This window comes from Ursus maritimus, unplaced genomic scaffold (assembly GCF_017311325.1).
Source record: "Ursus maritimus isolate PB19 unplaced genomic scaffold, ASM1731132v1 scaffold_19, whole genome shotgun sequence".
In the NCBI taxonomy this organism is placed as follows: domain Eukaryota; kingdom Metazoa; phylum Chordata; class Mammalia; order Carnivora; family Ursidae; genus Ursus; species Ursus maritimus.
The window spans coordinates 57351454-57379214 of record NW_024424341.1 but is presented as its reverse complement, the minus strand read 5'-3'; the positions used below and the strand labels follow the sequence as shown (position 1 = coordinate 57379214).

Here is a 27761-nt window from a genome sequence, read left to right as displayed (position 1 = left end):
ATTATACTAATCTCTCTTTATATATATATTTACATATATATAAACTCTTAAAAAAAAATCACTTCAGGGGCGCCTGGATGGCTCAGTCGGTGAAGCATCCGACTCTTGGTTTCGACTCAGGTCGTGATCTCAGGGTCGTGGGATCGAGCCCTGTGCTGGGCTCCACGCTTGGTGTGGATGGAGTCTGCCTGAGATTCTCCCTCTCTCTCCCCGTCCCCGCACTCTCTGAATGAATGAATGAATGAATGAATGAATGAATGAATAAATCTTAGGGGGAAAAAAAGTCACTGTGGAAGAGCCACCATTTTCCCACGTTCTCTGCCCCGGAACCCGGCAGGTGGGAACTCAAAAGCCATGTGGCAACACCCACACAACTGGCCTTTCTGACCCAAGCAACCCTCCTTTAGTAAACTGACCTCCCAGATACAACAGTGCATACGTGACATGACATTGTGGGTGAGGGACGAACATCTCAGGGGCTGCTGGGAGGCCCACCCCTAGGAGCCTGATTAAGAAAGCAGGCGATGGCAGTCACCGAAAAGAGCAAGATCTCTGAAAGAGCAAGAGCCTCTCGTGTGTGGAAATGTGTGGAACTACACGATGAGCAGGTGGAAGGAGGACAAAAGGCTGCGGGAAATGCTATTTATGTACCAGACACGCACGCGAGCGTGAAAACACTGACACGTGTACGCGCTCGCGGCTGCAGACTTCTCTGGAAGGGAATGTGGGCTGAACGTAGAAGGGTGGCTGAGAGACTTCTCACCACGGACCCTCAGGTGTCAACCCCATGCCTCTGCAAACTAAAAACTGCTTCTTGCGCCTGTGCTGGACGAGCGAGGCGCTAAGCTCGCGGCTTTGCCGCTCAGTTTCTAAACCGGCACAGCACGCTTGCCACTACCCGTTGTTCGGAGAAGGTTCTGAGAAGGTGGGATTCTCAGCTCGGAGCCTGGGGCGGGAGGATCGGCTGAATGTGTGCTCAGTGACGGCCCCCACCCCACTGCCAGGGGCCCCGGGGAAGCGGGAAATCACCCATTCCATCCCCACAAACCCATTCTCTTCCTGGGCTCACCATGGTCTAACTTGTTGGCTTTGACGATCTTCACCGCATAATCAGAGATACTGGAACACTCGATCTGGGGGCCCAGGAAGAAGGGAGGGTAAGACCCCCCCACTCCCACCCTCCGCTCCCAGTCCCCTCCATCCAATCCCTGAGCCCTAAGGGGCCCCTCTCCATCCCCAGGCCCTGGCCCACCCACCTACCCAGGACACTCACCCCAATGACCTTGCGGGCCCCAGCCTTGGCAGCAAACATACACAGGATCCCCGTGCCGGAGCCCACGTCCAGCACCACCTTATCCTTGAAGAGGTGCCGGTTGTGAAACATGGAGTTTCGGTATGTGAGGGTGCGCACCTCATCTTTCAGCATCTCCTGGATGGGGAGGTGGGGGCACAAGGTACAAACATGCCGTGAGGGAGCCCATGTGCCCCGCTGGAAAATGGGGTGCCCTGGCCTCTGACACACTGGCAGTTTGAAGAGCTAGAGCTCAGTCCTCCCACTTCCTTAGTCCCCTTGGAACAAGTCATTTCCGTCCCACATGCCTCAGTTTCCCTATTTGTAAAATCAGACCGATGGACTAAACTCCCTCCCGCCTTGGCCTGATTCTACCATCGCCTCCCAAGCCCCAGTGATCCTTGGCTTTACCCAGAACTTAGTGCCCCTGAACTTAAAGGTAAATTTTGTTATGTATATTTTACAATTTAGAAAAGAAGAGGTCTCAGCAAAAGGAAAAAAAGAAGAGAAAGAAAAAGAAAAAAATCCTCAGAATCCCATCCCGACGGCTTTCTGGGACCTCGGTGCGGCTTTCTGGGACCTCGGTGCGAAAGGGTCCAGAAGCCAGGGCACAGCGGCGGGAGCCGCTGGGGGGGGCAGTCCCACCGCCAGCCACTAGAGGGCGGCAGAGACCGGCAGGCCTTGACCTCCGGCTGAAGTCTCAGGCAGGCTGGGCTGCGCTCCCACCCCAGCCTCCCAAGAGCGCCAGGCTAAGCTCCGTCTCCAAGGCAACGGCTGGGAGAGGCGACCCCGGGGTGTGTGCCTCACACCCAGAGGGGTGGCCAGGCTCGCTGCCAGGGGAGGCAGTGCGCATGCGTGGGAAATTAAGTCCCAGCCCTCCCCAACATTAACCCCCTCAAGATTCAGCTGCTTTAGGAGCTGTTCATACTCACCTCATGAATGCCAAAGTGAGCATAGGAATCAAAGTAGTAATCTTTGGACGTCATGTCCTCAGCATTGGGCTTCTCGCTGCTTTCCGCCTGGCCACAGGAGACCTGGAAGGGGGTAGATGGGAGCATGGGTCAAATCTGAGGGCTCTCCAAGGCCTCTTAAAACTCCAGGTCCCTACTTCTCCCTGGAGAACAGACCCCCCAAACTCATACAATGGCAACCCTACAGCCCCGTCTCCCCCCAAACCCCAAAACCTTACAACCCCTTTCCTCTTCCAGGACCCCCCCCAGAGCACCATCCAGGGGAGTACCCCGATACCTCAGCCACGCCTACCATCTCTCCAGTCTCTCTGCCCCCGTCTCTAGCTCAGCCCACAGCTGGGGATGGGGGTAGGGGGGGGAAGGCAGAATTGGGGCAGACACGGGAAGGGCAAAGGGGGGGCTGGAAATGGAGTTAAGGAAGTAGCCACAGTATTTGGGGAGGCCAGATGGGAGCCACAAACCTGCAGGGGGTTTGTACTAACGGTTTGGGGGCACAGGGTAAACTGGTTTGAAGCAAGAGGAATCATGTTTAGACTGCTAGAAAGGGCCTGATATGTGGCAAGATATATTTATGTGGGGAAGGGTCTCACAAAAGGATATTTACTTCTTCAAGAGGCGGCTGGAGGCTCATCCCATTAGCCAAGGTGGCTACAAAATTCTAGGAGAGAGTAACAGGGAGACAGGATTAGCTACTGGGAGTGGCTAGGGGAGGGCCAGGCCAGGGGACCCCAGCTCACAGGGGAGGGGGTGTTTCCTACAATTTTCCTTTTCCTTGGAGGGGAGTGGTGGCAGAGGGAGCAAGTAAAGAGGCAGGGCTGTTTTTAAAAGGGGTGGGAGAAGTGGGGGGAGAAGAGAAGGGGTTCTGTCCCAGCTATGGCTGGAGAGATGGTGGCCCGCCCCCACGCTGTCCCTCTCCAGCCAGGCACCTGACCATACACACCTCCCCCATCCAGGCCAGAGGAACTGGCATCCGCCAGGCACACGGGCACTGCCAGCTGTCGCTCCCCCTCATCCTCTAATCCCCCCAGATTAGGTGACACTTCCTGACACACACCCCCATCCTGGGGTGTCATGAGTAGCCGGGGGAGGGGGCACTGGCAGGATGTATCCACTGGGCATCTGCCACCTCTACAAACAAGTCTCTTGTCTCAGAGAATTCCAGAAAGGAGGTGTGGCACACAGACACCCCCACCAGAGTTGGCACCGTGACCCCTAGCTCCTGCCTTGGACTCAGGAAGCCCCAAACAAAGCCAGCTGGAGCCAATCTCCTAGCTTAGTACCTTCTTCCCAGGAAGGTAGAGTCCCAGGGAGGAGGCCAGACTCTGGACCCTCAAACCCATCATTACCCAGGCCCAAAACCCACCTGGAGTGTGGGGCCAAGTCCTGAGGCAACCTCTAAGAAAGAAATTTCCTCCACCTATACAGACCCTGGCCCAGGAGAGCCCAGGTGGATGGGAGTCACTGGAGTGACCCCTGGGAGCTGCCTGCCCCCCAATGATACAAGGTGAGAGGCAGGAGTACACAGGCCCCATCATATTATATCTCTTCCAGATGTGACCACCCTTCAGGCCCCAAGAAGCACGAAGTCACAGACCGGACCCACGAACCCCAAGCCCCGCCCCCATCCTCCCAAGCCAGTGAGGACACCTATAAAGGGTGACTGGTAAGGGGATTTCCCACTGGGACCCATTTCTCAATACCACTAATACCACGACCAAGCAAGTCCCAAGCGGTCTTGAAACAGCACCTGAGCCAACCCCACAAGGCTGCACAAGAACCAAACCTCTAAGGAAACCATTTCAAGCCTCCATGCTCAGGACCCTCAAATAGGGCTTCAGGAAGGGAGAAGTCATCTCCCACCTTCGCATATGCGCCGGGGAGAGAAAGGTCCCCAATAGGAGGTAATGCTCGTAGCTTATATTCCCCACATCCTCTTCCCAGCAGAGCCTCTCCCCTCGCCCGGGAGGGCTCCAAAGGGGAGGTGGGCTTTGGGACACGCCCCATGAAAAAGATGTCCCTCCCACACACCCAGAAATGGCCACAAGGGGGTGCACGACGCCTTATCGGGAAGGATCTCCTTCAACTAGAGGCCCCCCCACCACCCAGAGGGAGGTCACAGGGGCATGCCCCATCCCCCCAGCTCCCAAAGCCACGGGCAGGGGAGAATCCAGGGACAGGAAAACGGGGGTCCGGAGGGAACCAATTCTTCCTCTTCCTCCAACCCCAACCTGGGGTTGCACGAAACCTGGACCGAAGCCTAAGCAGATGCCCCGGTATCCGGAACAGGGTTTTGGAGGGTCGAGATACACTGCCCCTCCCGAGAGACTCTTTACTTCTCGGAGCGAACGAAGTAAGCCCAACCCAAGGGTTACGTCGCGATCCCGGGGGAGAGAGCAGGGGGCCTCCAAGGGAGGGTCGGAGCTTCCTCTCCGCCCCCCCCCGGGCGCCCCTCCCCCGGCCGGGGGCGGGGCCTTTGTCCCGCACGTGGAGCCCGCCGGGCCACCGGGCACGGCACACCCCCTCCCCACCCACCTTGCCGCGGCCACGTGGGGGCCAGGCCGGAAGCGCCCCCAGCCCTCCTCCACGTGGGAGGGGGCACGACACCGTCGGCTCGAACCGGTGCCGCAGGCCCCCGAAAGCTAGGAAACCCGCACCTCAGACTGTATCCCGGGATCCGGAGCGTGCGGCGTCCCCTCCGTACGGCTGAGAGCCTTCAGCCCCAATCCGCCCATTCGAAGCCCCTTCCCCACGACGGAGGCATAAAACATCGACCCCCAAGCCGCCCCCCACCCCCGACGGCGCTCGAGGCGCTCACCTCCATGATGCAGTTCGCGGCCTCGGCTGCCGCCATCTTCACCCGCACCTACTCCTCCTCCTGCCGCCGAGACCCCCCCCTTTCTCCGCACTCCCCCGGGACCGCCTTATACTGGAGGGTCCACGGCCCGCCCACAATGACCCCGCCAGGAGATCTCATTGGCAATGGAGGCGGCCCGTCTGAGAATGTCGTTTACCAATTGGGCAAAGAAGACGCCCATCAAAGATGAGGGGCCCGCCCAGTCTGGTGTGCAGAGCCCCGCCCCCCTAAGTCGACGGGGATGGGAAAGACTGCCCGTCTATCGCAGGAGCCGCGACTGATGATTGGGCAAAGTCTACCAGAAGTTCCCGCCCCTGTCCCCCCAGCACCGCCTCAAAGCTTCCCGGCGGGCCCCGCGCTAAGCGGACATCTTGAAAGAGAGCTGTCCATCACCAAAACAACCCGCCTCTTAATAGCTGCTATTGGTTTATCCTGAATGTGACGTCATGAAGTCTTTAGACAGCCGTCTTCTAGCGGCTGGTCTCAAGGAGAACGGGGCGATTGGCCCACGAGGAGGGAGGAAGGACGGCCTTTAGGCTCCAGCGATTGGCTCAAAGAACAGTCACTCCTCAGCCATTCGGTGGATTCTCCCAGCCCGGGGGAGTTCAGAAGGAACAAGGGGCTTGCGCCCATTTACCTGAGAAGTGAGAGGACCAAAGAAAAGAGGGCTTGTATGGGGTCCGACACAAGTCAGTAAGAGGACTCAGGCCTCAGGACATATAACCACCTAGTCCTCTACCTAACTGTTCCTAGTTTTTTAAATCCAACAACCCTACTCAAGCCACTTGGCGGTTGCCAAGGCCCACCCCCTGCTAGGAACGCTCACCTCCCTTTGCCTGCCAACTCCTCTGTATCAGTTGGGGCCGACCTCAGATGCCACCTCCTCCAGGAAGCTTCTCTCCTCTTGCAGAAAAAGCCACTACAGATTTTCCTGAGTTATGATGGGGTTACCTCCGCCCCCCAATAAACCCATCCTAAATTGAAGATACCATAAACTGAAAATTTCATCCACCTAACCAGCCGAGAACCGTGGCTTAGCCATGCTTGAAACACTTGGGCCGTATCTTCCAACACGTGTGGAGCATCTCACGTAGTTCATTGAATACTGTAGCGTGGTTGTTTGCCCTCATGATTGCTCGCCTGTGAGCTGTGGCCTAACATCATGAGACTGTATCATACTGCAGATCACGAGCCCAGGAAAAGATTCTCATCCGGATTCGAAGTATGGTTTCTCTAGAAAGTGTAAAGCTCCACATCAAAAATTATAAGTGGAAGCATCTTGAGCCGAGGACAGCTGTCATTGAATGAAGACGAACTCAACTGGTAGAATATATCCATCACCCCAGAAATCTCCTTCATGACTCTTTCCAGTCAATACCTCTCCCACCCACCCCAGAAGCAATCACTGTTTTCCGTCACTCTCATGGAGCTTTTTCTTTTTTCAGCACACAGCCCAGTGTGGGGCTTGAACTCATGATGCTGCCATCAAGACTTGTGCTGAGGTCAAGAATCAGACACTTAACTGACTGAGCCACCCAGATGCTCCCGCTGTTTTTTTGTTTTGTTTTGTTTTTTTCTCTAAAATTTCATAGCGGGGGCGCCTGGGTCGTTAAGTGTGTAACTCATGATTTCACCTCAGGTCATGATTTAAGGGTTGTGAGACTAGGCCTCCAGCTTCTGGCTCCGCGCTGGGCATGGAGCCTGCTTGAGATTTTCTCTCTCTCCCCACCCGAAAGAAAGAAAGAAAGAAAGAAAGAAAGAAAGAAAGAAAGAAAGAAAAGAAAGAAAGAAAGAAAGAAAGAAAGAAAGAAAGAAAGAAGAAAGAAAGAAAGAAGAGAGAGAGAGAAAGGAAGGAAGGAAGGAAGGAAGGAAGGAAGGAAGGAAGGAAGGAGGAAAGAGAAAATTTCATATGAAATGAATTACACAGTATTTTCTCTTTTGTGTCTTCTTTCACTCAACATAATGCTTTTGAGATTCATTCCAAGTTGTTGCATATAACGTTTATGCAATCCTTTTTATTCCTGAGAATCCTATTGTATGGATGTATCACAGTTTATCCATTTCCGTGTTGAGGGACACTCTGGACTTTTGGGGGCCATTATGAATAAAGTGGCTATCCCATGTTCACGTACGAGTCTTTCCGTGGATGTACATTTTTGTCTTGGGTACACCTAGGAGCAGATGGCCGGGATGGATGCTAGGTGTATGTTTTAACTATAAGAAACTGCCAAAAAGTTTTCCAGTGTTTTCTACCATTTTGCATTCCCATCAGCAATGCATGGAGGGCCCCACATGCCCCACATCCTCACCAGCACTTGTTATGAGCGGTCTTTAATTTTAAACATTCTGGTGGCTGTGAAGAGGTGTCTCATTGTGGTTGTCATTTGCATTGTCCTGACAAATAATGTTGAGTGTTTTCTCATGTGCATATTGGCCATCTGTAGATCTTCTACTTCTTTTTTAAAGATTTTATTTTATTTATTCACGAGAGAGAGAGGCAGAGGCAGAGGGAGATGGAGAAGCAGGCTCCCCGAGGAGCAGGGAGCCGGATGCAGGACTCGATCCCAGGATCACTACCTGAGCCGAAGGCAGACGCTTAACCGACTGAGCCACCTATGGGCCCTGTAGATCTTTTATTAAATCTGTTCAAGTCTTTTACCTAGTTTTTCAAATGGTGTGTCTTTTTTTTTTTAAGATTTTTTGTTTATTTATTCGACAGGATAGAGACAGCCAGCTAGAGAGGGAACACAAGCAGGGGGAGTGGGAGAGGAAGAAGCAGGCTCATAGCGGAGGAGCCTGATGTGGGGCTCGATCCCATAACGCTGGGATCACACCCTGAGCTGAAGGCAGACGCTTAACCGCTGTGCCACCCAGGCGCCCCTAAATGGTGTTGTTTTCTTATTCATGAACTGTAAATGTTTTTTTATAGAGACAGAGATGCAGGTCTCTGTCAGGCATATCTACTTTGAATATTTTCTCCCAATCTGTGACCTGTCTTCAGTTTCAGTTTTCTAATGTTGTCTTTTGAAAAGCAGAGATATTAAGTGGGGTTTTTTTTAGTTCATTTATTTATTTTTTTAGTAATCTCTGCACCCAACATGGGGCTTGAATTCACGACCCTGAGATCAAGAGTCATATGCTCCGGGTGCCTGGGTGGCTCAGTCATTAAGCATCTGCCTTTGGCTCAGGTCATGATCCCGGGGTCCTGGGATTGAGCCCCACATCAGGCTCCCTGCTCAGTAGGAAGTCTGCTTCTCCCTTTCCCACTCCCCCTGCTTGTGTTCCCTCTCTCGCTGTGTCTCTCTCTATCAAATAAATAAAATCTTAAAAAAAAAAAGTCATATGCTCTTCCGACTGAGCCAGCTAGGCGCCCTGAGATTTTAAGTTATGATGAAGTCCAATTGATCAAATATCAGTCCACATCTTCACCTCTGCACTGTAGGCTGTGTGAGTCCTAAAGCTCTTTTCCAAATACTTCAGCAAGATTTTTTAACCCCTTTTCCCCTGACTTCCAGATATTTGACCCAATCAATTACTTTTGCTCTGTGCTGCTACTAAGAACAAAAAATTATAACAAACTATCTTTTTTTTAAACACTTTATTTATTTATTTGACGGACAGAGAGAGCTCACAAGCAGGGGGAGCGGCAGGCAGAGGGAGAGGGAGAAGCAGGCTCCCCACTGAGCGGGGAGCCCGATGCGGGGCTTGATCCCAGGATCCTGGGATCATGACCCAAGCCGAAGGCAGATTCTTGACCAACTGAGCCACCTAGGCACCCAACAATCTTTTTAAAACTAGGAAATAACCTAACGTCATTGAAAAAGAGGTGGCACTGGGCAGGGGGTACACAGGTACAGAGTTCAGGGAAGAGGTCTGAGCTGAAGTCAGAGACGGGGGAGTTGTCAGTGTCAATTACGCATTTTCCAAGATGGCAGTCACTCCCGACCTGGGGCTAATGAACACTGGACTGTGGCAAGTCTGAATGAGATGTGCTCTGAGTGGTGAAGACTTCATATTTAAAAAAGAATCTGCAGGGTCACCTGGGTGGCTCCATCAGTGAAGCGTCTGCCTTTGTCTCAGGTTATGATCCCAGGGTCCTGAGATCGAGTCCCGCATCTGGCTCCCTGCTCAGCGGGGAGTCTGCTTCTCCCTCTCCCTCTGCCCCTCCCCCTGCTTGTGCATTCTCTCTCTCTCAAATAAATAAATAAATAAAAATGTGTATTGCAAACTGCTGAGTATGTGTGCTTTGTTACACAGCAGAAACTAACACACCTCAAAACGTCACTCCTGCTCTACTTAGAAAACACAGTTATGAGACCCACCGTAGGTCTTTTTCATTAGTGTGTTAATGAAGGAGCACACGTATTATTATACCGGTAACTTTTATGTTAATATTGAAACCTTTATTTCAAAAATACGGCTGATTCTTATTATTTGTAGTAGTTTTGTTCTGTAAAGTCACTGTGGACACTGACTTAGTGAGTACAGAGCCTTTGTTTCTGGAGAAAATACAGGGTCAGCTTCCTGCCAGCCTCTTACTACAACTTTCGTCAACCCATCAATCCATAACCTTATTTTATGTGCTTTGTGTTTAAACCCATCGTATGGAATCTATAGTGATCTGTTCACACTGAACTCACAGCCAACAGCACTAGAGCGCATGCCTGAACGAAGCTTAGCCTAACAAAGGCACAGCCCAGCCTTCTTGCCCTTAGGAACTCTCTTGGGGTCATTTTAAACAATGAAATCAGGGGCACCTGGGTGGCTCAGTGGGTTAAGCATCTGACTCCTGGTCTCGGGGTCCTGGGATCAAGCCCTGCATGGGGGGGGGGGTCTGCACTCAGCGGGGAGTCTATTTGAGGATTCTTTCCCTCTCCCTCTCTCCCTCCCCCCAACTCACATGCTCTCTCTCTAAAATAAAAGAAATAAATCTTTAAAAAAAAATGAAATCGCCCCTAAAACTACAAATATGTCAAGAAACGTGGCACTGAATAGTTCGAGGACAGGATGCTTATTTGCAGTATGAGAGCGGAAGCAAGAAGGCAGAGTGTCATCTTGCTCAACCCTAGCTGAAAAAGTGCACGTTGGGTGAGTCAAATCTTTTGTTGCTCTGAGCATTTGCACGCCTACCGACAACCACAAAAGCCCAGTGAGTGTTAATTTGGGGGCTACAAACAAATTTCAGCGAGTAGGCAAATTCACAAATATGGAATCCGTGAATAATGAGGATCGATTGCTAAGTGGCTTCCTTTGTAATCCTGTGCATCTCATTTTATGGGTTTACAAACATAACTTTGTGAAGGGGGTGATAGCCCTAGAAAGGGGACTACCCGGGGCGCCTGGGTGGCACAGCGGTTGAGCGTCTGCCTTCGGCTCAGGGCGTGATCCCAGCGTTCTGGGATCGAGCCCCACATCAGGCTCTTCCGCTATGAGCCTGCTTCTTCCTCTCCCACTCCCCCTGCTTGTGTTCCCTCTCTCGCTGGCTGTCTCTCTCTCTGTCGAATAAATAAATAAAATCTTAAAAAAAAAATAAAAAAAAAAAAAGAAAGGGGACTACTCCCTGGTCTAAATATAGGAGTGACCAGCCAAAAAGGTTCAGAAGGAGCTGTGGGAGGAGAAAAACGAGAAGAGGGCGGTGTTCTGGCTGCCCTGTGTAGGAAGCTCATAGCTTTCTTCTAGAACTAGCTAGAAAGACTTCATGACCATCAACACAGGATAAGCTAGAATAAATAAATCACGCAAGAGGGAAAAAAATGGGATTAGCTGGGCGTGATCCCGGCGTTACTGGGTCGAGCCCCACGTCAGGCTCCTCCACTATGAGCCTGCTTCTTCCTCTCCCATTCCCCCTGCTTGTGTTCCCTCTCTCGCTGGCTGTCTCTATCTCTGTCAAATAAATAAATAAAAAATCTTTTAAAAAAATTTTTAAAAAAATGGGATTAGCTGGAATTGTATCCACAGATACCCTCAAGTATGCTGTATGTTCAAGTGAGAGGCACTTGAAGGTGCTCCAAATAAACATTTCTAGAACGAAGGAACTGGCTCTTTCCTCAATTCATAAATCAGAGAGAGAGCAAGAGAGAGAGAGAGATCTCTTAGCCAAATCTCCTACTTAGAACTTTAGTTCTCGAGAGAAAGGACAGACAATTCAATACCTGAACAAGTTTTTAATATGAAAAAATTTCAAGCAATTTCTTTTTGGCAAAAACAGGGAGGGCAGCCACCACCCCGCAACCCTGAGTGGAATAGGAAGGCTTGGAAAAGCACACAAAGAGCATAGAGACAGGAGGTCTAATCTTGTAGCAGCTTCTGAGGAAGATCTCAGTCCAGGGGTAAGGTCAAGTCCACAGGTGAAATGGCCAGGATGCCCTCCTGGAGGGGAAAAGTGGAAGAGCTCGTGAGCATTCACAGGAAGAGCCCGCCCTCCATTCACAGTGGCGTCCCCACCAGCCCAGTGACAAGAGAGACAGGTATAGGGGTGGGGGGATGGGGATCCAAGGAATCAGAGACCTATGGGTGGATGGGGACAGAGTCCTGGAAAAAGGGAGGAGAGACAAAGCCCCAGGGGGGAGGGCAGAGCACCGGTGTCGGGGAGAAAGAGACACAGGGACCAGAGACTCAGAGACGGGGAACAGGGTCCTGGCGTTTCAATGATCAAGAGCCCTGGCTTTACGTCAAAGTCCTGAGTCCCATCCTCTACATGAGGGACATTCTCCATAAAATCGGGATAACATCCAATCCTATAAGGTTGCTGTGGGGTTTACATGGAATCATTTCACTCAAAGTCTTTGCCTGTGCACGTGGCCAAAAAATAAAACAATTTCACAAATAAACAACACGCATCTGCAGCTACGCTCTGGACACGTAGATCTGCTGTCCCTCCTCATCTCCCTTTGAGGTCTGAAGGGTATCTCTACCCTAACTGGACCACTTGGATTCATCTCTGACTCTTCTTCAAACGTGCTCCCTCCCTTCTCCCCCCCACCCCTCATCCTCCGGATCTCAGGGAGCACCAGGTGCAGCCCTCCGGCTGCTAGGGCCAGCATCCTTGCCTCCCGTCTTCCACCCATTAGCACTCATCAATAGCACTCATAATCCACTCCATAAGCAAAATCTGTCAGCTCTACCTCTAAATTAACTGGGAGACTCCTCCACTACCCCCACCGTGGTCGGATCCATCCCCATCTCCTCCCTGAACTAGCGCAGACACCTCCTCCCAACTCCTTACTTCCGCCTCGCCCTCTACAGTATTGCCCGATGCTGCCGCTAGAGGGCGCAAGTTAACACCTAAGTCAGCTCACGTCGCCCTCTGCTCAGAAAGCCAGAGGGACTCGGGCTCACGCAGAGTCAGAGTCCAAGTTCTTACCTTCACAAGGCCCCGCCCCTCCTGCTCTCATCTCTCGCCCTCTGCCCTTCGCTCACCCTGCTTCGGCCCTACTTGCCTTTCCTCTCCGCTCCTCAAACACACCTGGCCAGCTCCTGCCAGTCTGTGAAGCAATGGTTACATCCTGAGAGCATGGCATACAGCTTTCTGTCCGGGAACTGGTGCTCAGGTAGCTGGGGCGTTGCCAAGGTCCCACTGCCAGTGCGCTGGAACCCTATCCAGCTCTGAGCCTGGCAATGGATTTAAAGCAGTGAGCAAGCTAGGTAAGACGCCCTGGTCTTGTGAAGCTGATAGGTCAGGGGCAAGAGAAAACAAAAAACAAAAAGAAATAATAAGTAAAACAAGTCAATCCTACCATCTGGTAGAAGCTGTTAGAAGGTATAGAGTGTTATGGAAGGAAGTAAAGCAATGAAGAGGGAAAGGGAGTGGGTGGGAAAGTCTGGAGGTGGCTGCGATTTTAAATGGGGACCGGGGAGGCCTCACTGGGGGTGACACCTGAATGGAGCAGAGGAAGCGAGGCAGGGGGATACCTGGGCAAGCCCATTGTGGCAGGCAGTGTCAGAGAAGCAGACAGCCACCAGATAATCACGCAAATGCCCACAGGATGCCAAGATCTTACAGATATGATCCCACTTTAATCTTTACAATAACCCTTTGAGATAGTTCTATTTTCCCCACTGGACAGATAAGGAAACCGAGGCCCAGGAAGGGGTCTCCCTTGTTTTCCACTCATAACTGTCAGTGTATATCAGAATGGTTTAAGCCGGGCAGAGCGCCTGCACTGATTACCTAGTGGTGTGCAGTAGGTGCTCAATAAACACAGAACAGATGAATGGTAGGGCTGGGAGAACGCGTGTCATGTCTGAAAAGAAGCCGAAGAAGCCACCATCCCCACCACACAGACACAAGTTACAACTGGGTAAAGGGAGGCCCAGAGAAGCTTTGGCAGCTCACCCAGCCCCCGTGTGCCTGGATCCAGGGCCCGAAGCTGTGCACGTGCTCCACACTGAGTCCGGCCAGGGTGCCCCCCAGCCGGGCCACGCGGCGACTCAGCTCCATGGCCAGGGCCAGACGGGCCAGGGGCTCCGGGGAAGGCGGCGGGGGCCCAGGGCAGGGCAAGTTGGGGCGTGGGCGGCTGGGAAGAGGGGTGTCCTCCCGGCTGGAGAACAGCTCCACTAGGCGGGCGAAGGAGCCCGCTGAGAGGCGGGCCAGCTTTCCGCGCAGGGCCGGGTCCGAGGCCAGCTGTGGAGCGGGGAAGAGAAAAGGCTGGGTCGGCCTCCGCCACGCCCCCGTAGCCAGCCAATAGGAGGCTGGGAGGCGTGGCTTCTTGGTTGAAGAGATCCCGACACGGGATCAAAGCCACGCCCTCATCCATCACACCAGCCAATCATAGACCAGAATCTGTGGTCTCTGCCAAACTACTCCTAGAAAGGTGGCCGACAGCCCGTGAGGGCCAGGCCCTAATTATCTGAGTTCTAGAACACAGATCTTATAGCCACGTCCCCTACGGGTTCCCTGAGAGCCCCGGAGACCGGGTTAGTGCCTACAACAACCCTGCCTTCCACCGTACAACTGATATTATAGGATCATACACTTCGCCCAAGCTCCTGAGCCAATCCAGTTCCAGGACCGAGTCATAAGCCAGACTTCCTCGGGCAGTTCCTTTCCCCCCACATTCTAAGGTATGCCCCTATATAGTTAACCAGGGCTTCCGATTTTAGACAGCCCTCTCCAAACCAGCCCCCCTCCCACCACCATACAGTCCCTAATTCCTCAACGGGTCCCAGTTTCCCAGATCATTTCGGGTGGCCACACCCCTCGTCTTAGGGATGCCCTCTAACGGTGAATGCAAGCCGCTGTGTAAGGTGCTGCCCTGACCACAACTCGGCGGAGAAGCTTAGCACGTTGGACTCCATACTGCTTCTGTTTCCCTTACTGCTGGGACCCATAGTTAGAAACTTCTGCTTAGCCCTTCACGTAGGCATGTTACAGCTAAGATTCGCAAAAACTTTTTTTTTTTTTTACCGGAAATCTACCTCACCAGAGGAGATAAGGAGGTACTTACAGAAATGACTATACTCTATGTAAGATTTATAGGAACGATATGACCTGTACACAAACATCAACTGACCGAGAACAGGGTACCTGGGTGGCTCAGTCGGTCAAGTGTCTGCTTTCCGCTCAGGTCAAGATCCCAGGGTCCTGGGATGGAGCCCCGCATCAGGCTCCCCACTGAGCGGGGAGTCTGCTTCTCCCTCTCCCTCTGTCCTTCCCCCCCAGCTCGTGCTCTCTGTCTCTCTCAAATAAATAAAATCTCTAATAAATAAGTAAAACCTCTTTATTCTTAAAAATATTTTATTATTTATTTGACAGAGAGAGACAGAGAGAGAGCGGTAACACAAGAAGGGGGAGTGGGAGAGGGAGAAAAGGCTCCCCGTGGAGCAGGGAGCCCAATGGGGGGCTCAATCCCAGGGTTCTGGGATCATGACCTGCCTGAGCCAAAGGCAGATGCTTAAGGACTGAGCCACCCCGGTGCCCCAAGTAAAACCTCTTTAAACAAAAACAACTGACCAAGGACAAAAGACGTTACACAACCTTCCTTTGTTGTCTACAGACATCAGTCACCTTTTGACTCCATTCCCCTCCCCCTTCCCCCATTCCTAACATAAAGCAGCTCAAATATCATGCTGGGGGAGATGGTTCTTTGAGATGGTTGTCTGCCATCTCCTAGGAGTGCTGGCTTTCCAAATAAAGTCGCTTTCCTTACCCCGATATCTTGCCTCTCGGCTTATTGGCCTGTGGTGCTGGGAGCAGAATGAGCTTGGACCCCGTTACAAACCCTTCATAGAAGCCGAGTCCCACCCTCTCCTCACCTGACCATCTAATGAGAATGCAGATCCAGGTCCTGATGCCAGTGCCCAACCACCCCACAATCCCTATCCTAGCTAAGGGATGGAACAGACTGCCTGTCACCTTCTGATTGATGACTTCTGCCTCTTCCTCCAGCAAGACCACCAGCTTCCGCAGTAGGGCTTCCTTCTCTGTGGGTGGGGCTCCCTGTAACTCTGGGGGGCAGAAGAGAATTCAGCTGGGGGCAGATCCCTGCCCACCCATCTGCCCTCATCCTTCTCCGGGGTCCCTCAGTACCTCACCTGGGCTAGGTGGGGATCTCAATTGCTCTTGGACCAGCTGTTCCAGCCGCTGGGCCACCAGAGCATAGAAATCTGGAGTAGCTGGGCCTGGGGTGAAAAGAGCCAATGATGGGGTCTCTGGGACATCGGGAAGTTATGGATTCTCTCCTTGTCCCAACAACCTCGCCAGGTAGCAATGATTCCATTTCATAATGGGGTAAACTGAGGCCCAGTGAGCACACTTGGTAAAAGGCCTTTGTACTTCCCATTTTATTGTGTCCCCCAAACTAGACTTAGAATGTTAGAGCTGAACTAGACCTTGAAGATGATCCTTTCCAAGAAAGGCAAACACAGGGCACTCCAGCTATTACCACTCTATCCCTTGCTGGTTTCAGGCGTCATCAACTGATCAAGAACTCTTCTCCCCAGCTGCGAAATCCTTTTCAAGCTAGCACTCTCGGTAGCCATTATTAGTCTATCCAGGCTTACATATGAGAGGAAACCTTTTGGTTACTCTTGATCGAGTCCACAGACACCCCCCTCCCCCACATGCACACATTCCTACTTTGCTTCTGCAGAAATATAGGAGCAAGAAAGAAAAGGAATTTCCCAGAGTCATGTAACCAAACAGCCAGGGAGTTGTGACTGAAAACCAGGTCTCCTACTGCGGGTATTGGAGGCTACAAAGTCCTAGGGTAGGGAAGCATGCATGGGAGGAGAGAGATAACAAACAGAAAAGGGGACCAAAAGCCCCCCTGTGAAGCCAGCTCACAGAACTGACAGCAATGTAACTGGGGGTGGGGGGACAGAGAATGGTGAGGGTAGTCCCCACTCAGCTCCCCTCTTAGCTGAGTGATCTTGGGCTAGCTCCTTATCTTTTCTATGCTTTTAAGAATCAAAGCTTCTTAAAAAAAAAAAAAAAAAAAAGAATCAAAGCTTCTGGCCCTGCCAGTTCATGGGTGATCTAGGGAAATCTCTTACCAGGCTCTGAAACATAGCATGGGCGGAGGGGCAGGGAGCAAGGCCGAGGGGATTCAGGGGGAACTGCTCCTCGCCCCAGGGGGCAGGGAAGACATCTTCGAAGGCGGCTCAGGAAATCTGTTGGCTCCTCCTGGGCAGGACTCCTGGGGAAGGGGACCTCAGAGAGTGACCCCAGAGGCCCCTTTGCAAGCAGTCCCTTTTTCCTCCCACTGAAGGCCTCTCGCTGCAACCCCAGGGACGAGGAAAAGAGCCAGATATAAAGAGAGGGGAACGCAGACAGACTGAGACCAGGCACAAGAGTTAGAGAGGGCCCCACCCCAGATGCAGGCTCCTGAGGGAGGAGGGCAACTCCTCTTACCTGGGTGGGGTTGGAATGGGGGACCCGGCAGCCTCACCTCGCCTAAAGAAGGCAGCTAGGACTCTCACCGTGTCCTCCCGGAGGCCCAGCGCTTCCGAGCCCGCCATGGGGGCACCTATGAAAGAGGGAGCTGGGGGATGGACTCCAGCGTTGAACTGAGGTGGAGGATTGGGGCCTAAATGCCTGGTCCCTGAATAAGGAGGTCAGGACCCGTGAGTTCCCAGGGGAAGAAGGGCTGAGAGTCTGAACTCCTAAGTCCTTTAGGGGAGTTAGGGTCTGGGGACCCAGACTCTTGAGTCCTCAGAGGGAGAAGAGGGATGAGGACGAAGACTCCTTGATCCTTGGAGAGGAAGCGTCTGGGAACCCGGATTCCTGGGTCTAAGGGAGAAAGGGACTGGGGGCTGGACTCGAGTTTTCGGAGAAGAGGGTTGGGGGACCTGAATTCTTGAGTCTGAGAGAGAAGGGGACTTGGGGCTCCGACTTCTGGATTCTGAAGGCATATGCCAAGCTGCTCAAACGCTTAGAGAATCGGGAACTACGAATCCCAGAAGGCTTCATGGCAAATCTTCCCCTCGGTCCGCTCTTGCTCTCCGCGCAGCCAGCTTGGGAGGTGTAGTTTCCTTATCCGACCCAGGCTGGAATCTTGGGGACCCGGGGCGCATAGATGTCGGGGAAGCGGGACTGAGGTGCCCGCTCCGAGATCCCGGCCTCTTCCCCTCTCACCCCAGCCCTCCCAAAGGCCCGGCTTACCTGGGGCCGGAGCCGCCACCCCCTCCTCCTTCACTGAATGTGCATAAACTTTCCTTAGTTCAACTTTCCCGCGCCTGCGCACTGGGCCGGGTTGGCGACGGCCCTATTGTGGGAGAGGCGGAGCGCTGGATGCCCATCTAATTTGCATGTGACGTTCCCAGCATGCCATTGGCAGGAAGGCCGAAAAAGGGCATGGGGTGGGGCCACCGGGCTTTTGGTGCCTCCTCTTTGGTTCTGAAGTCAGTCAACCCACCGCGGATAAAGTTGTTTTAATTTCGTGAAATCGATAGAAAAGAAGACCACATTACTCTGAAGCTCAGCTGACAGGAAGGAGGGTGTGCAGCTGCAAGTTCGAGAGCTATCGGACCCCGAAAGGCAGGGGTCGGTCCTACACCCAGCGCGCCGCGACCCTCCGCGTAGGTAACAGGGAAGATCTAGGGAATTGGTGGCGTCCGGGCCGAGAAGCGCGAGAAAGAATGGGTCTGCCCTGAGAGTCCAGAGGGTCACTGTGTACTCTAGGGAAAGTGAAGCAATGGGTGGTGCTGGATGTCGGCTGTAAAAAAAAAAAAAAAAAAACACAACAAAAAACAAACAAAAAAAAACAGAAAAAGTAGCGGGGAAGGGGGAAAGGGCAGGCGTCTGCGGGAGAGAAGGGAGAGAAGAGTGGACTCTGAAAATGGGAGGCAGTCCACTCTACAGAGTGTGTGTGTGTGTGTGCGCGTGCGCGCGCGCGCCCGCCCCCCCTAGAGGAGAGAGGCTGTTGGGGCGTCCGGTCTATGATTGCATGGTGGATGGAGGGTCTACGGTGGAAATGGGCGGGGGCCTCTTCTGTGGGGGAATTGTAGAAGCGGTCTACAAGACGGATAAGTGCGGGAGGTAGAGATCTACAAGTGAATAACGTCTGCCCTGAAATAACTAGGGGAGGCTCTACCTTGGAAGTAGAGGTAACTGCGTTGGGTAATGTGGGGGAGGGGAGAGGAGAAAAGGGTTTACAACGGAAAAGGGAAGGATCTACACTGGCGGAATTGGGGAGGTAGAGGGTCTGCGCCGAAAAAGGTGGGGAAAGAAGGGGAATCTCAAATGCATTGGGGAGGAAGTCTTCGATGAATTAGGGGAGCCTGTCTGGAGGATGAAAAGAGGAGGTGTCTTGTTTTATAACCCAGGAAAACATAAGTGAGGGACACTGCACCGCGGCCCCAAGAGAGGAAGGTCTGGGTGCGGAACCCTCGGGCCGGATGGCCCTAAGAGGCCGTCCGCGCCCACGAACTGTCCTCTCAGCGCAGGCTGGACCATGGGAACCCCAAAGCCGCGGATCCTGCCCTGGCTGGTGTCGCAGCTGGACCTGGGGCAGCTGGAAGGGGTGGCCTGGCTGGACGAGAGCCGCACGCGCTTCCGCATCCCTTGGAAGCACGGCTTGCGGCAGGATGCCCAGCAGGAGGACTTCGGCATCTTCCAGGTGCTTGAGCTTCCCGGACGCGGGGAACCCTGAGCTAGCAGCAGGGAGGGGGTGGACTCGCAGGGGGCGGAGCCGAGAAAGTGGGCTTAGCACGCGTGTGGTTGGCCGGCGCTGACGCCCGCAGGTGGAGGTGAGTGGAGTTAGGACAAGACTGGGCAGGGTTGGTAGGATCAGCCCACGGATGTCGGATAGCAGGCAAGGTTGGAGCGGCCGGGTTCCGGAAAAAGAACCGGAAAAGTGGGGTTAGAACTCGAAAGAAATGCGGGGCGCCTGGGTGGCACAGCGGTTAAAGCCTCTGCCTTCGGCTCAGGGCGTGATCCCGGCGTTATGGGATCGAGCCCCACATCAGGCACTTCCGCTATGAGCCTGCTTCTTCTTCTCCCACTCCCCCTGCTTGTGTTCCCTCTCTCGCTGGCTGTCTCTATCTCTGTCGAATGAATAAATAAAATAAATCTTTAAAAAAAAAAAAGAACTCAAAAGAAATGCAAACTGGGCGTTCAGGGCTCGCAGAGGGCGGGGCTCGGAACCTTAGGGGTGAGACTTGGCCCCGAAGCTGAGGTGATTTCTCACCAAATTAGGATACAGCCTCGGTGGTAACCCAAGTTAGAATGCGAGGGGGCGGCCTTATTACAGAAGGTGTCCTGGGGCAGGTTGGTGGCAGAGTTAGACACCCAGTATGCTCTGGAAGGCTGGCTTAGAAAGCAAAGCTTTTCAAAAGGTGAAGATGAAGGGCCTTAGGATGCAGAGAATCCAAGAGTTTGGGGATGGATCCTTGCCGAGTTAAAACGCAGGGGAGAGAACCCTTGGGGCGGGGTCTCGGTCATCCTCCTCACTGTCCTGGTACCCACTGAATCCCCAGGCGTGGGCAGAAGCCAGCGGTGCCTACACTCCTGGAAAGGATAAACCTGATCTGCCCACCTGGAAGAGGAACTTCCGATCCGCCCTGAACCGGAAGGAGGGGTTGCGTTTAGCCGAGGATCGGAGCAAGGACCCCCACGACCCGCACAAGGTCTATGAGTTTGTGATCTCAGGTGTGCCAGACGTGGGGCTTCCCATGGGGGGATGGGATCTTGAGCATGCCCAACACCCTACTCCACTCACCACCTTCCTCGACAGGAGCTGGGAACCTTCCTGAATTGGACACCTCTCCGGACACCAACGGCAGATGCAATACCTCGGATACCCAGGTAAGAATGCACCCCAACCCTCTTGCCCTCAGTCTGACCCATCTTCTCTCTGTGTCCCCATGGCCTTGTTCAGGCGTCCTCTTCTCCCCCTGGACCATCACCCCAGGCTTCCTCCTGAGCCTCCATCCTCTCTCCTGCAGGCTGTCCCCCAACCAGACCTAGAGCTGACCCTGTCCCTCCCCTGCTCATAGCCCTTCCATGGCTTCCAGCATCCTCAGGAGAAAATTCAGAGCGTTCCCCAGGCATTTAGGGCCCCCAGAATTTCATAGCTTCTGTTGCTATTTAGAGTACCCTCAGCCTCTTGGGAACCCTGAACCACCCTACCCTCGATCGTGCTGTTATCTGTGACAGGGCAAGTCCCCTCTGAAATTGTGTCCAGCCTTCTCTGCCTAGGTCTTGCTTGCACAGGGTCAGATCCTTGGGCTGGAATTAGCTGCTCCCCTTGAGCCAACGGTAACACCCAGCATATAGCAGAGCATATATTTTGCTGTCTGTGCCCACGGTTGTCTCCCCACCCCCCGCATCATCCCCTCACAGGAAGCCCCTTGAGGGCAGTGCTCAGGTCTGACTCCTCTCTGGGTCCCAAGGCCTGGCCCATATGAAGTCTCTAGAAAAGGCTATGGAAATGCCCAGATCTTTTTTTTCTTCTCTCCAGGAAGACATACTAGAGGGGTTACTGAGTGACATGGTCTTGGCCCCATTGCCAGATGGGGGGCCCTCGAGCCTGGCTGTGGTCCCTGAGCAGACCCCTCCATTCTTACTGAGCCCCACTGTAGACATCCCTGCTCCCTGCCCGAACTCGGAGCTCCCTGAAAACCCCCTGAGGCGGCTCTTGGTGCCTGAGGAACGTGAGTGCCAGCTGTGGCGTGGGAGGTGCTGGGGCGATGGGTCCCCTTATGCTCTCTCAATCTCACTCCCCCTTCATGTCACTTCTGCCACTGCCCAGAGTGGGAGTTCGAGGTGACTGCCTTCTACCGGGGCCGCCAAGTCTTCCAGCAGACGGTCTTCTGCCCGAGGGGCCTGCGGCTGGTGGCATCAGAAGCAGGGGACGGGACGCTGCCTGGACAGCCAATAATACTGCCAGACCCTGGGGTGTCGCTGACAGACAGGGGCGTGATGGGCTACGTGAGGCGTGTGCTGAGCTGCCTGGGCGGGGGACTAGCTCTGTGCAGGGCAGGACAGCGGCTCTGGGCCCGGAGGCTGGGGCACTGCCACACATACTGGGCCTTGGGCGAGGAGCTCCTCCCTGACAGCAGTCATGGGCCCAGTGGCGAGGTCCCTAAGGATGAGGAAGGAGACGTGTTCGACCTGAGGCCCTTCATGTCAGGTGAGTGAGGCAAGGCCTTATAGCTCTGCTGTGGAAAGAGTAGGTCACGGTGGTTAAGAAATCTGGGGTCTGGGGGCGCCTGAGTGGCTCAGTCGGTTAAGTGTTTGACTCTTGATTTTGGCTCAGGTCATGATCTCAGGGTCGTGAGATCAAGCCCCGAGTTGGGCTCTGCACTGAGCGTGGAGCCTGCTTAAGATTCTCTCTCTCTTCCTCTCCCTCTGCTGCTCCCTGCCACTCTCCCTCCCTCTCTAAATGAAACGAAAAGAGATTTCAAACCTCCAGACCCCAGAGTTCCAATTCAGACCCTGCTGCTTTGCTTGTGCTATAACCTGGGGTAAAAGATGGGACTGCTGGGAGTCTGCCTGAGGACTGTCTCCTCTGCTGGAGCTGGTAGGAGGCACAGGGCCCAGTGTGCAGACAGTGCTGGAGGAATTAACTGCCATCGTCCTCAGCATTACCAGTTATTATGTAGATAGACACAGGAGAGAGAAGTCCTCCAGGGCTTTGTTATCCAGTAGCTATCTCTGCAGTGATGGAAATGTTCTGGATTTGCACTGTCCAGTCTGGTATCCACCAGCCACATGTGCCTATTGAGTACTTAGGCCAATGCAACTGAGGAAGTTTTAAATTGTATTTGCTTTTAATTAGTTATTATTTAAATGGAAATAGCCACAGTGGCTAGTGGCTGTCAGGAGCACGTGGCCTTAGGGGGTTAAAGAACAGAAACTGCCAACCACCTCGTACTCCAGAATCAGGGAACGTCTTTGTGGGGAGTACTCCTTCCAATCCCAAATGGGGGGGGGGTAGTTTAGATCTTCCAGCCCCACCATGATGGGAGGAAAAACATTTAAGATTGTGCCGCGACTTTTCCTAGATCAGCAGCCATCCGGTCATGGTGGTGTAAGTATGTCAGGCTTCAGGTCAGGGGAGAAGGTGAGGCTGATAGGTTTGGGGGCAGAGAGGGGCAGGTGGTGGAGGGGCCTCTTCCCATGCCTGACTAGAATCTCGGGCCCCCAGATCTGATTGCCTTCATCGAAGGAAGCCGACACTCACCACGCTACACCCTCTGGTTCTGCGTGGGGGAGCCATGGCCCCAGGACCAGCCGTGGACCAAGAAGCTCGTGATGGTCAAGGTGCTGCAGTCCTGGGCTCCTGGAGCTAAGGGGTGGATCTTAACGAAGGGAGGAGGAACTACAACTTCCAGAAGCCCCTCTGAGGAACTACAACTTCCAAGATTCTCTGCAACCACCAGTTCCTCATCCCCAGGAGCTTCTGGGTGTCCCTCTCATGGCCTCACCCCCAGAACTTGTTTTGAACTCTCAAAACCATGTGGAAGTCGGTGGACTACAAGTCCTAGCAGCCTCTGTGAGGAACTACAGCTCCTAGGAGTCCTCTGACGACAGGCTGCTTAGCCCTAGGTTCTGGGAACCCCTCTGGCTTCTCAGCCCTAGGAAACTTCTCAGGCCACTGGTGGCTGTGGTTATGGGGGAACCTACAACTCCCAGCAGCCCTGGGCCTAATGGTTCCTCCTGGGTTACAGTCGGGGCTGCTGGGAGTTGTAGTCCACTCAACCCCACCCCTGACAGTAAACAGTGTTGTCTTTCCCCTGACTCCTGTTTCTCCCCCCCACCTCCTGCAGGTTGTTCCCACATGCCTCAGGGCCCTGCTGGACATGGCACGGTCAGGGGGCGCTTCCTCACTGGAGAACACTGTGGACCTGCACATTTCCAACAGCTACCCACTCACTCTCACCTCAGACCAGTACAAGGCCTACCTCCAGGACCTGGTTGAGGACATGGATTTCTAGGTCACTAGGGAGGTCTGACCCCTCACCCCTCCTCCTCCTGCCTTCACCTTAGCCAATAAACTATTTCTTGCTACTATCACCACTTGTGTGTCTGGTGTTGGGTGTTAGCTAGGTCCAGGCTAGCCCTGACCTAGGCTAGGCATTATTCCTTCTTAGGACCTCATCTGTGCAAGCAACCCACAACCCAGGTCCTCATGCAGTGAGGACCAGACACTGTGCAGGGAGCAGCTGGTACCTGTCACCTTACCTCTTTCCAGGGACCTGGTGAGGAGGTGACAGTCACCCCCATTTTACACACCAAGGCACTGATGCTTGGAGAAGAGTAAAGGCCACAAAGCATGAAACACAAGATGGGTTAGAATCCAGTCTGACTCCAGGATTGCTGCTCTCCAAGGGAGGCCCTGGGGCAGAATCTAGAACCCCTGTCTTGTCTGTGAACAGTTCAGGCCACCATCCAGTAAGCAAAGAGCCTTTCATCTGGATCATCCTGTTGGGGGGGGGGGGCTTAGGTCCCCTCCCAGCTCCTGCTGGGCGACCTCAGGCAAGTCCTCCTTTCCAGGCAGTGAGCCCCCCTCTGCGTGGGGCTGGAATAGGCAGTTGTAGAGGAGTTCTATGCCCCAGCCTTGAAGCCCGCCCACCGCAGCGGCCCGGGTGCTACCGCCTCTCCTCACTAGGTCTGGGTTTGGGGTAATGGGGACTGATGGAGGCCAGTGTGGCCCTGACTCACTGTGTGGCCCCTGCTGCTCTGCGCCTCAGTTTCCCTTTCTACCTTAGGAGAGTGGATAAGATCACCCCAGCCTCGTAGGACTGGTAAAAAGAGAATCCAGCTCAATGGGGGACGAAGATCCTGTTTCTGGGGCAATTCCAGGGCAGACCGATAGCACCCAAGTGCCCTGAGCTTGGAAGACACCGAGCAGGTGGGACCTGGGACCCCAACCTCCCACCCACCGCCACTTTCTGTCAAGAGCAGCGGCTTACTATGTACCAGGTATGCTTCTAAGTGATTCACTTGCCTGGGTCTTCATCCCTCCAACACCCACTTCAAAGATCAGGAAACTGAGGCCCAGCGAGGCGAGTGCCCCTGCCCCGAGTCACACCTGGCTAAGCACCCTCAGACTGGGGCCAGACCTCCTGCGTATCTCTTCTCAACGCTTTCCCAAACTGGTCTCTGAAAAGAAAGGGCTAAATTCATGGGGCTCGGGGCTAACATTTCATGAAATCTTTAATGAAATTGGGGAAGGGGCACAAACAGAAGGGAGGGGCGATGGGAACAGGCTTGGGGGCAAGGGGAACAGGGCGGGGTAGGGCAGGGGGCTCTCCTCTTCCCCGCAGCAACCCTCCCCCAATCACCCCACTGACGGGGGGAGGGAAGTGGGGAGGTGGAGCCATAAATACGTCCAGAATTCCAAAGAGGCGAAGGAGGGAAGGGGTGGCTGAGGGGCTCAGAGAGGGGGCAAGGGCAGGCCTGGGCCACCCTTGTCAGGGGGCCCGGGCTCCTTGGGCGGCCGTGGGGGCCCTGGGGGGTCGCCTGGCTTGCGGCCGTGCTTGCGAAAGTAGCGGTAGCGTTGGACGTAGGCCCGCACCAAGTTGCTCACCTTCACTGGGTTGATCTCCCCGCTTTTGCTGTGGCAGATCTAGGGGGTGAGGGGCAGCTGCCGTCACTGCCAGCCCCCCAGGGTCCCCTCCACCTGGACTGCTGGGCACAGGTGGGAACTAGGACGGGAGCTGCTGCCCCCGATTCCAGGCCAACACCCCTACTTGTACCCCTGATGCCAGCAGGATGGGCCCAGGGGGGCTTGAGCAAATCCCGTCACCCTCCTCACCTTCCAGACAGACCCACCACTCCCGGGTCCCCATCCGTGTACATCCGTCTGTGCGAGTCCGTCTCTCCTTCTCACCCTCTGCCCCGCCTCTGCGTCCCTGTTCCCCTCCAGGCCCCACCTTGTGGACAGCCTTGCGCAGGATGTCCTTGTACTCCTCCTTGGTGATGTCCTTCTTCTGATAGTACGGCTTGATGGCCAGCTTCACCTCCTCCACTGCCCGCTCCTGAGTGTGCAGCTTCTTCAGATACTGGCAGAGGTGGTGACGGGGCGGGAGGAAGGGACAGCAGAGGCCAGATGAGTTCCTGCAGAGCCCTGGCCTCCCCTCCCCGGGCTGCCCGCTCCACCTCTGCCCTACGCTCCCCTTGCCGCAGTCACCCCAGACCGCAGGCCAGGCTGGGCCTCCGACGGTCACCTGAGCATCCGCTCGGCTGGACCCTGGGCCGTCCCTGGTGGCCCTGGACCAGGATCCACACGGCCACTGCCCGCACAAAATGTACATGAAGTAAGAGGCGGGCAACGGGCTGCTGGACCAGGACGGGGCAACAGGCAAACGTGACCAAAAGGAAAATCGCCCTGAGGCCCACGCGCAGGAGCCAGACGGAGCTGGTGGGAAACCTGTCCGGATCTGCCCGGCAACCACTCCTCCTCCTGCCCCAGACCAGATGCCTGATTTTCCTTTTGTAAAACCACCTTCTCTCTTACACAAGACGATGCGGAGGGAGGGATATGAGTAACCACGAAGCACACAGTCGTCCGGACGCGTGTCGGCACGTGGGTGTGTTTACGCCGTCCGTTTCTGTACCTCCCTCTCCCTCCCTATGCGCGCATAATTAAAAAAAAAAAAATCTGCCCAGCGCCCATCTCCCACTCGTCCGTTTGAGGGAAAGCTGATTTCCTTACAACTTAATGACTTTGGTTTGATCTGAGTTCCCGCCTGTTGGCATCAGTCTCCTGTCCTCCTCGGGCCCCTGTGTCTCAGCATCTGTTCCCGTTCTCTGCAAAGCTGCCACCCACCTCCCCCAAGCCCAGCTCACCTTGTCTGTGTCCCCACGTCCCTCGGAGCTACTGCTGCCCTCTCGCTTGTCGGATGCTGCAGCCAGCCCAGTGGGGGTGGGAGGGGTTGAGCCGCAGCCCCCCAGGGGCAGGCTGCCAGGGAGCAGGTAGCTGGAGGGGCCAGGGGGCAGACCCAGAGAGGTGGGCACAGGAGCTGGTGTCACCCCCAGACTCGAGGGTGGCTTTCGGTGGCTGAGGATCTGTGGGAAGAGGTCGGAGAGGGGATGAACAAAGGGAGGGGGAGGGGAAGAGGGACCACGCACCCCCATTATTCCCGCCCCGGTTTCCCAATAGTCCCAGGGGCCAGAGGCTCCTCTTCTGGCCAAACCCTTCCTTGTCCCAAGGCCTGCTGGGAATTAGAGTTCCTCTCCTAACCGGAATCAGGGGACAGAGAAGGGACTGTGGGGACTCCTCCCCAGGGGAGCCCACCTGGTTGGTGGCCTGGATCAGCTCCTGGGCCTTTGCTCGGCTTGCCAGATTGGCTTCTTCCATCTTGAAGAGAAGTGCAGTCACTGCAAGAGGCGGACAGTTGAGGACAAGGAGATCAGGAGTTGACACGGGAGGGGCCAGTGAGCGTCACCTGGCCACCTGCTGCCATCTCCCACCCTGGGGCCCTAGAGAGGCCATGGGTCTCGGGCTCAGAGCTGGGAAAGGGGGGCCTCGGCCACTGAGAGAATCACACTGCACTGCCCCCCCGCCCCATGCTTAGGACTTAAGGTACGTGTGTGGTCAGAGGCCAATATGGCCAGGTCGCTCAGGGACAAGGTGGTGGCAGAGGTGACATTCCGTCTCAAGCCCCCGTGGCCTATTGCCATCCCCCAAGGGACACTGCTCCCTGCTCACCCTCTTCTTTCTGGTCCCTCCACCACACCTATCCTAGTCTGCCTGCAGGCAGTCCCCAGGACACCGCCCACCCCTCCAGTCTGTGCTGGGCTAGCCGCCCCGGTGCTCATCTGCCCGCCCTCTTCCAGCACACCCAGACACCGGTGAGCCTTCTGGACAGACCCCGATCAAGCCTTCACCCACCCAAGCCCCTCACGGTCTCGGACACCATGTACCTCCCCCTTCCAAGGCATCCCCACTGCTTCCAAGTCTGTCCCCCTATGACCTCATCCTTTCTGTCTGCCCCAGCCTGCCCTGCCCCCCCACCCAGCACACTCACAGGCCAGGACGCCGCTGGTGGTGCAGTCCACACCAGCAGGCAGGTTCCAGGGCATGGGCGGGGGCAGCGTGGGCAGCTGGGAGACACGGGTGGCTGGCCCATCTTCTGCCCCCGAGTCACCGGCTGTGGACCCCGCACTAGGGGCAGCGCTTGGGGCAGCTGCAGCCGTGCTGGTGGCTGTGGTGGTGGCAGGCTGCTGCTCCTCCTCCTCCTCCTCCTCCTCCTCCTC

The 27761-nt window shown here is 54.7% G+C and overlaps 4 protein-coding genes across 12 annotated transcripts in view; 1 reads left to right on the top strand and 3 right to left on the bottom strand.

The window, feature by feature from the left end:
• The window catches only part of PRMT1 (protein arginine methyltransferase 1), a 9755-nt gene extending 4524 nt beyond the window's left edge, over positions 1-5231 (bottom strand). Inside the window, exons 1-5 of one of the 2 annotated variants that reach the window (XM_040634313.1) lie at positions 5078-5159; positions 2867-2920; positions 2224-2325; positions 1274-1429; positions 1070-1133 (exon numbers count right to left, since the gene is read on the bottom strand). In XM_040634313.1, the coding sequence (XP_040490247.1) occupies positions 1070-1133; positions 1274-1429; positions 2224-2325; positions 2867-2920; positions 5078-5113 (412 nt within the window). In that variant the 5' untranslated portion in view covers positions 5114-5159. Of the gene's footprint in view, positions 1-1069; positions 1134-1273; positions 1430-2223; positions 2326-2866; positions 2921-5077 lie in introns of both variants that reach the window. The other variant, XM_040634314.1, reaches the window with a different exon arrangement.
• A 6034-nt stretch (positions 5232-11265) lies between these two features.
• BCL2L12 (BCL2 like 12) lies at positions 11266-17857 on the bottom strand. 3 transcript variants are annotated; one of them, XM_040634310.1, is made up of 7 exons: positions 17718-17857; positions 16968-17082; positions 16610-16752; positions 15650-15736; positions 15471-15562; positions 13452-13739; positions 11266-11485 (listed from the first exon to the last, which is right to left on the bottom strand). In XM_040634310.1, the coding sequence occupies exons 2-7, from the start codon at positions 17072-17074 to the stop codon at positions 11435-11437; spliced, it is 768 nt and encodes a 255-aa protein (XP_040490244.1). In that variant the 5' UTR covers positions 17075-17082; positions 17718-17857; the 3' UTR covers positions 11266-11434. The 3 variants fall into 3 exon arrangements, with proteins under 3 accessions (XP_040490244.1, XP_008682905.2, XP_040490246.1); XM_008684683.2 differs by having other exon boundaries at positions 16968-17097; positions 17718-17844; XM_040634312.1 differs by having other exon boundaries at positions 16968-17609; positions 17718-17832.
• A 90-nt stretch (positions 17858-17947) lies between these two features.
• On the top strand, positions 17948-23570 carry IRF3 (interferon regulatory factor 3). Of its 6 annotated transcripts, none has more exons than XM_040634306.1 (8): positions 17948-18133; positions 18996-19173; positions 20033-20204; positions 20290-20360; positions 21016-21208; positions 21307-21687; positions 22705-22820; positions 23327-23570. In XM_040634306.1, exons 2-8 carry the CDS (start codon positions 19009-19011, stop codon positions 23492-23494), a joined length of 1266 nt encoding a protein of 421 aa, XP_040490240.1. In that variant the 5' UTR covers positions 17948-18133; positions 18996-19008; the 3' UTR covers positions 23495-23570. The 6 variants fall into 6 exon arrangements, with proteins under 6 accessions (XP_040490240.1, XP_040490243.1, XP_040490242.1 ...); XM_040634309.1 differs by having other exon boundaries at positions 17948-18137; positions 19001-19173; XM_040634308.1 differs by having other exon boundaries at positions 17948-18137.
• Positions 23571-24698: 1128 nt separating this feature from the next.
• SCAF1 (SR-related CTD associated factor 1) overlaps positions 24699-27761 on the bottom strand; it is a 12942-nt gene continuing 9879 nt past the window's right edge. The window contains 5 exon segments of the mRNA XM_040634302.1: positions 24699-25128; positions 25436-25564; positions 26352-26570; positions 26800-26882; positions 27533-27761. Of these exon segments, the coding sequence (XP_040490236.1) occupies positions 24937-25128; positions 25436-25564; positions 26352-26570; positions 26800-26882; positions 27533-27761 (852 nt within the window). The 3' untranslated portion in view covers positions 24699-24936.

Coding starts and splice junctions, on each gene's coding strand:
- BCL2L12 (XM_040634310.1), bottom strand. CDS start 17,074: ATGGCGGGCTCGGAAGCGCTGGGCCTCCGGGAGGACACGGTGAGAGTC. Junction 16,753..16,967: donor CCCATTCCAACCCCACCCAG/GTAAGAGGAGTT, acceptor CCCCTTCCCCAG/GAGTCCTGCCCAGGAGGAGC. Junction 15,563..15,649: donor GAGATCCCCACCTAGCCCAG/GTGAGGTACTGA, acceptor TCTGCCCCCCAG/AGTTACAGGGAGCCCCACCC.
- IRF3 (XM_040634306.1), top strand. CDS start 19,009: ATGGGAACCCCAAAGCCGCGGATCCTGCCCTGGCTGGTGTCGCAGCTG. Junction 19,174..20,032: donor AGGACTTCGGCATCTTCCAG/GTGCTTGAGCTT, acceptor CTGAATCCCCAG/GCGTGGGCAGAAGCCAGCGG. Junction 20,361..21,015: donor GCAATACCTCGGATACCCAG/GTAAGAATGCAC, acceptor TCTTCTCTCCAG/GAAGACATACTAGAGGGGTT.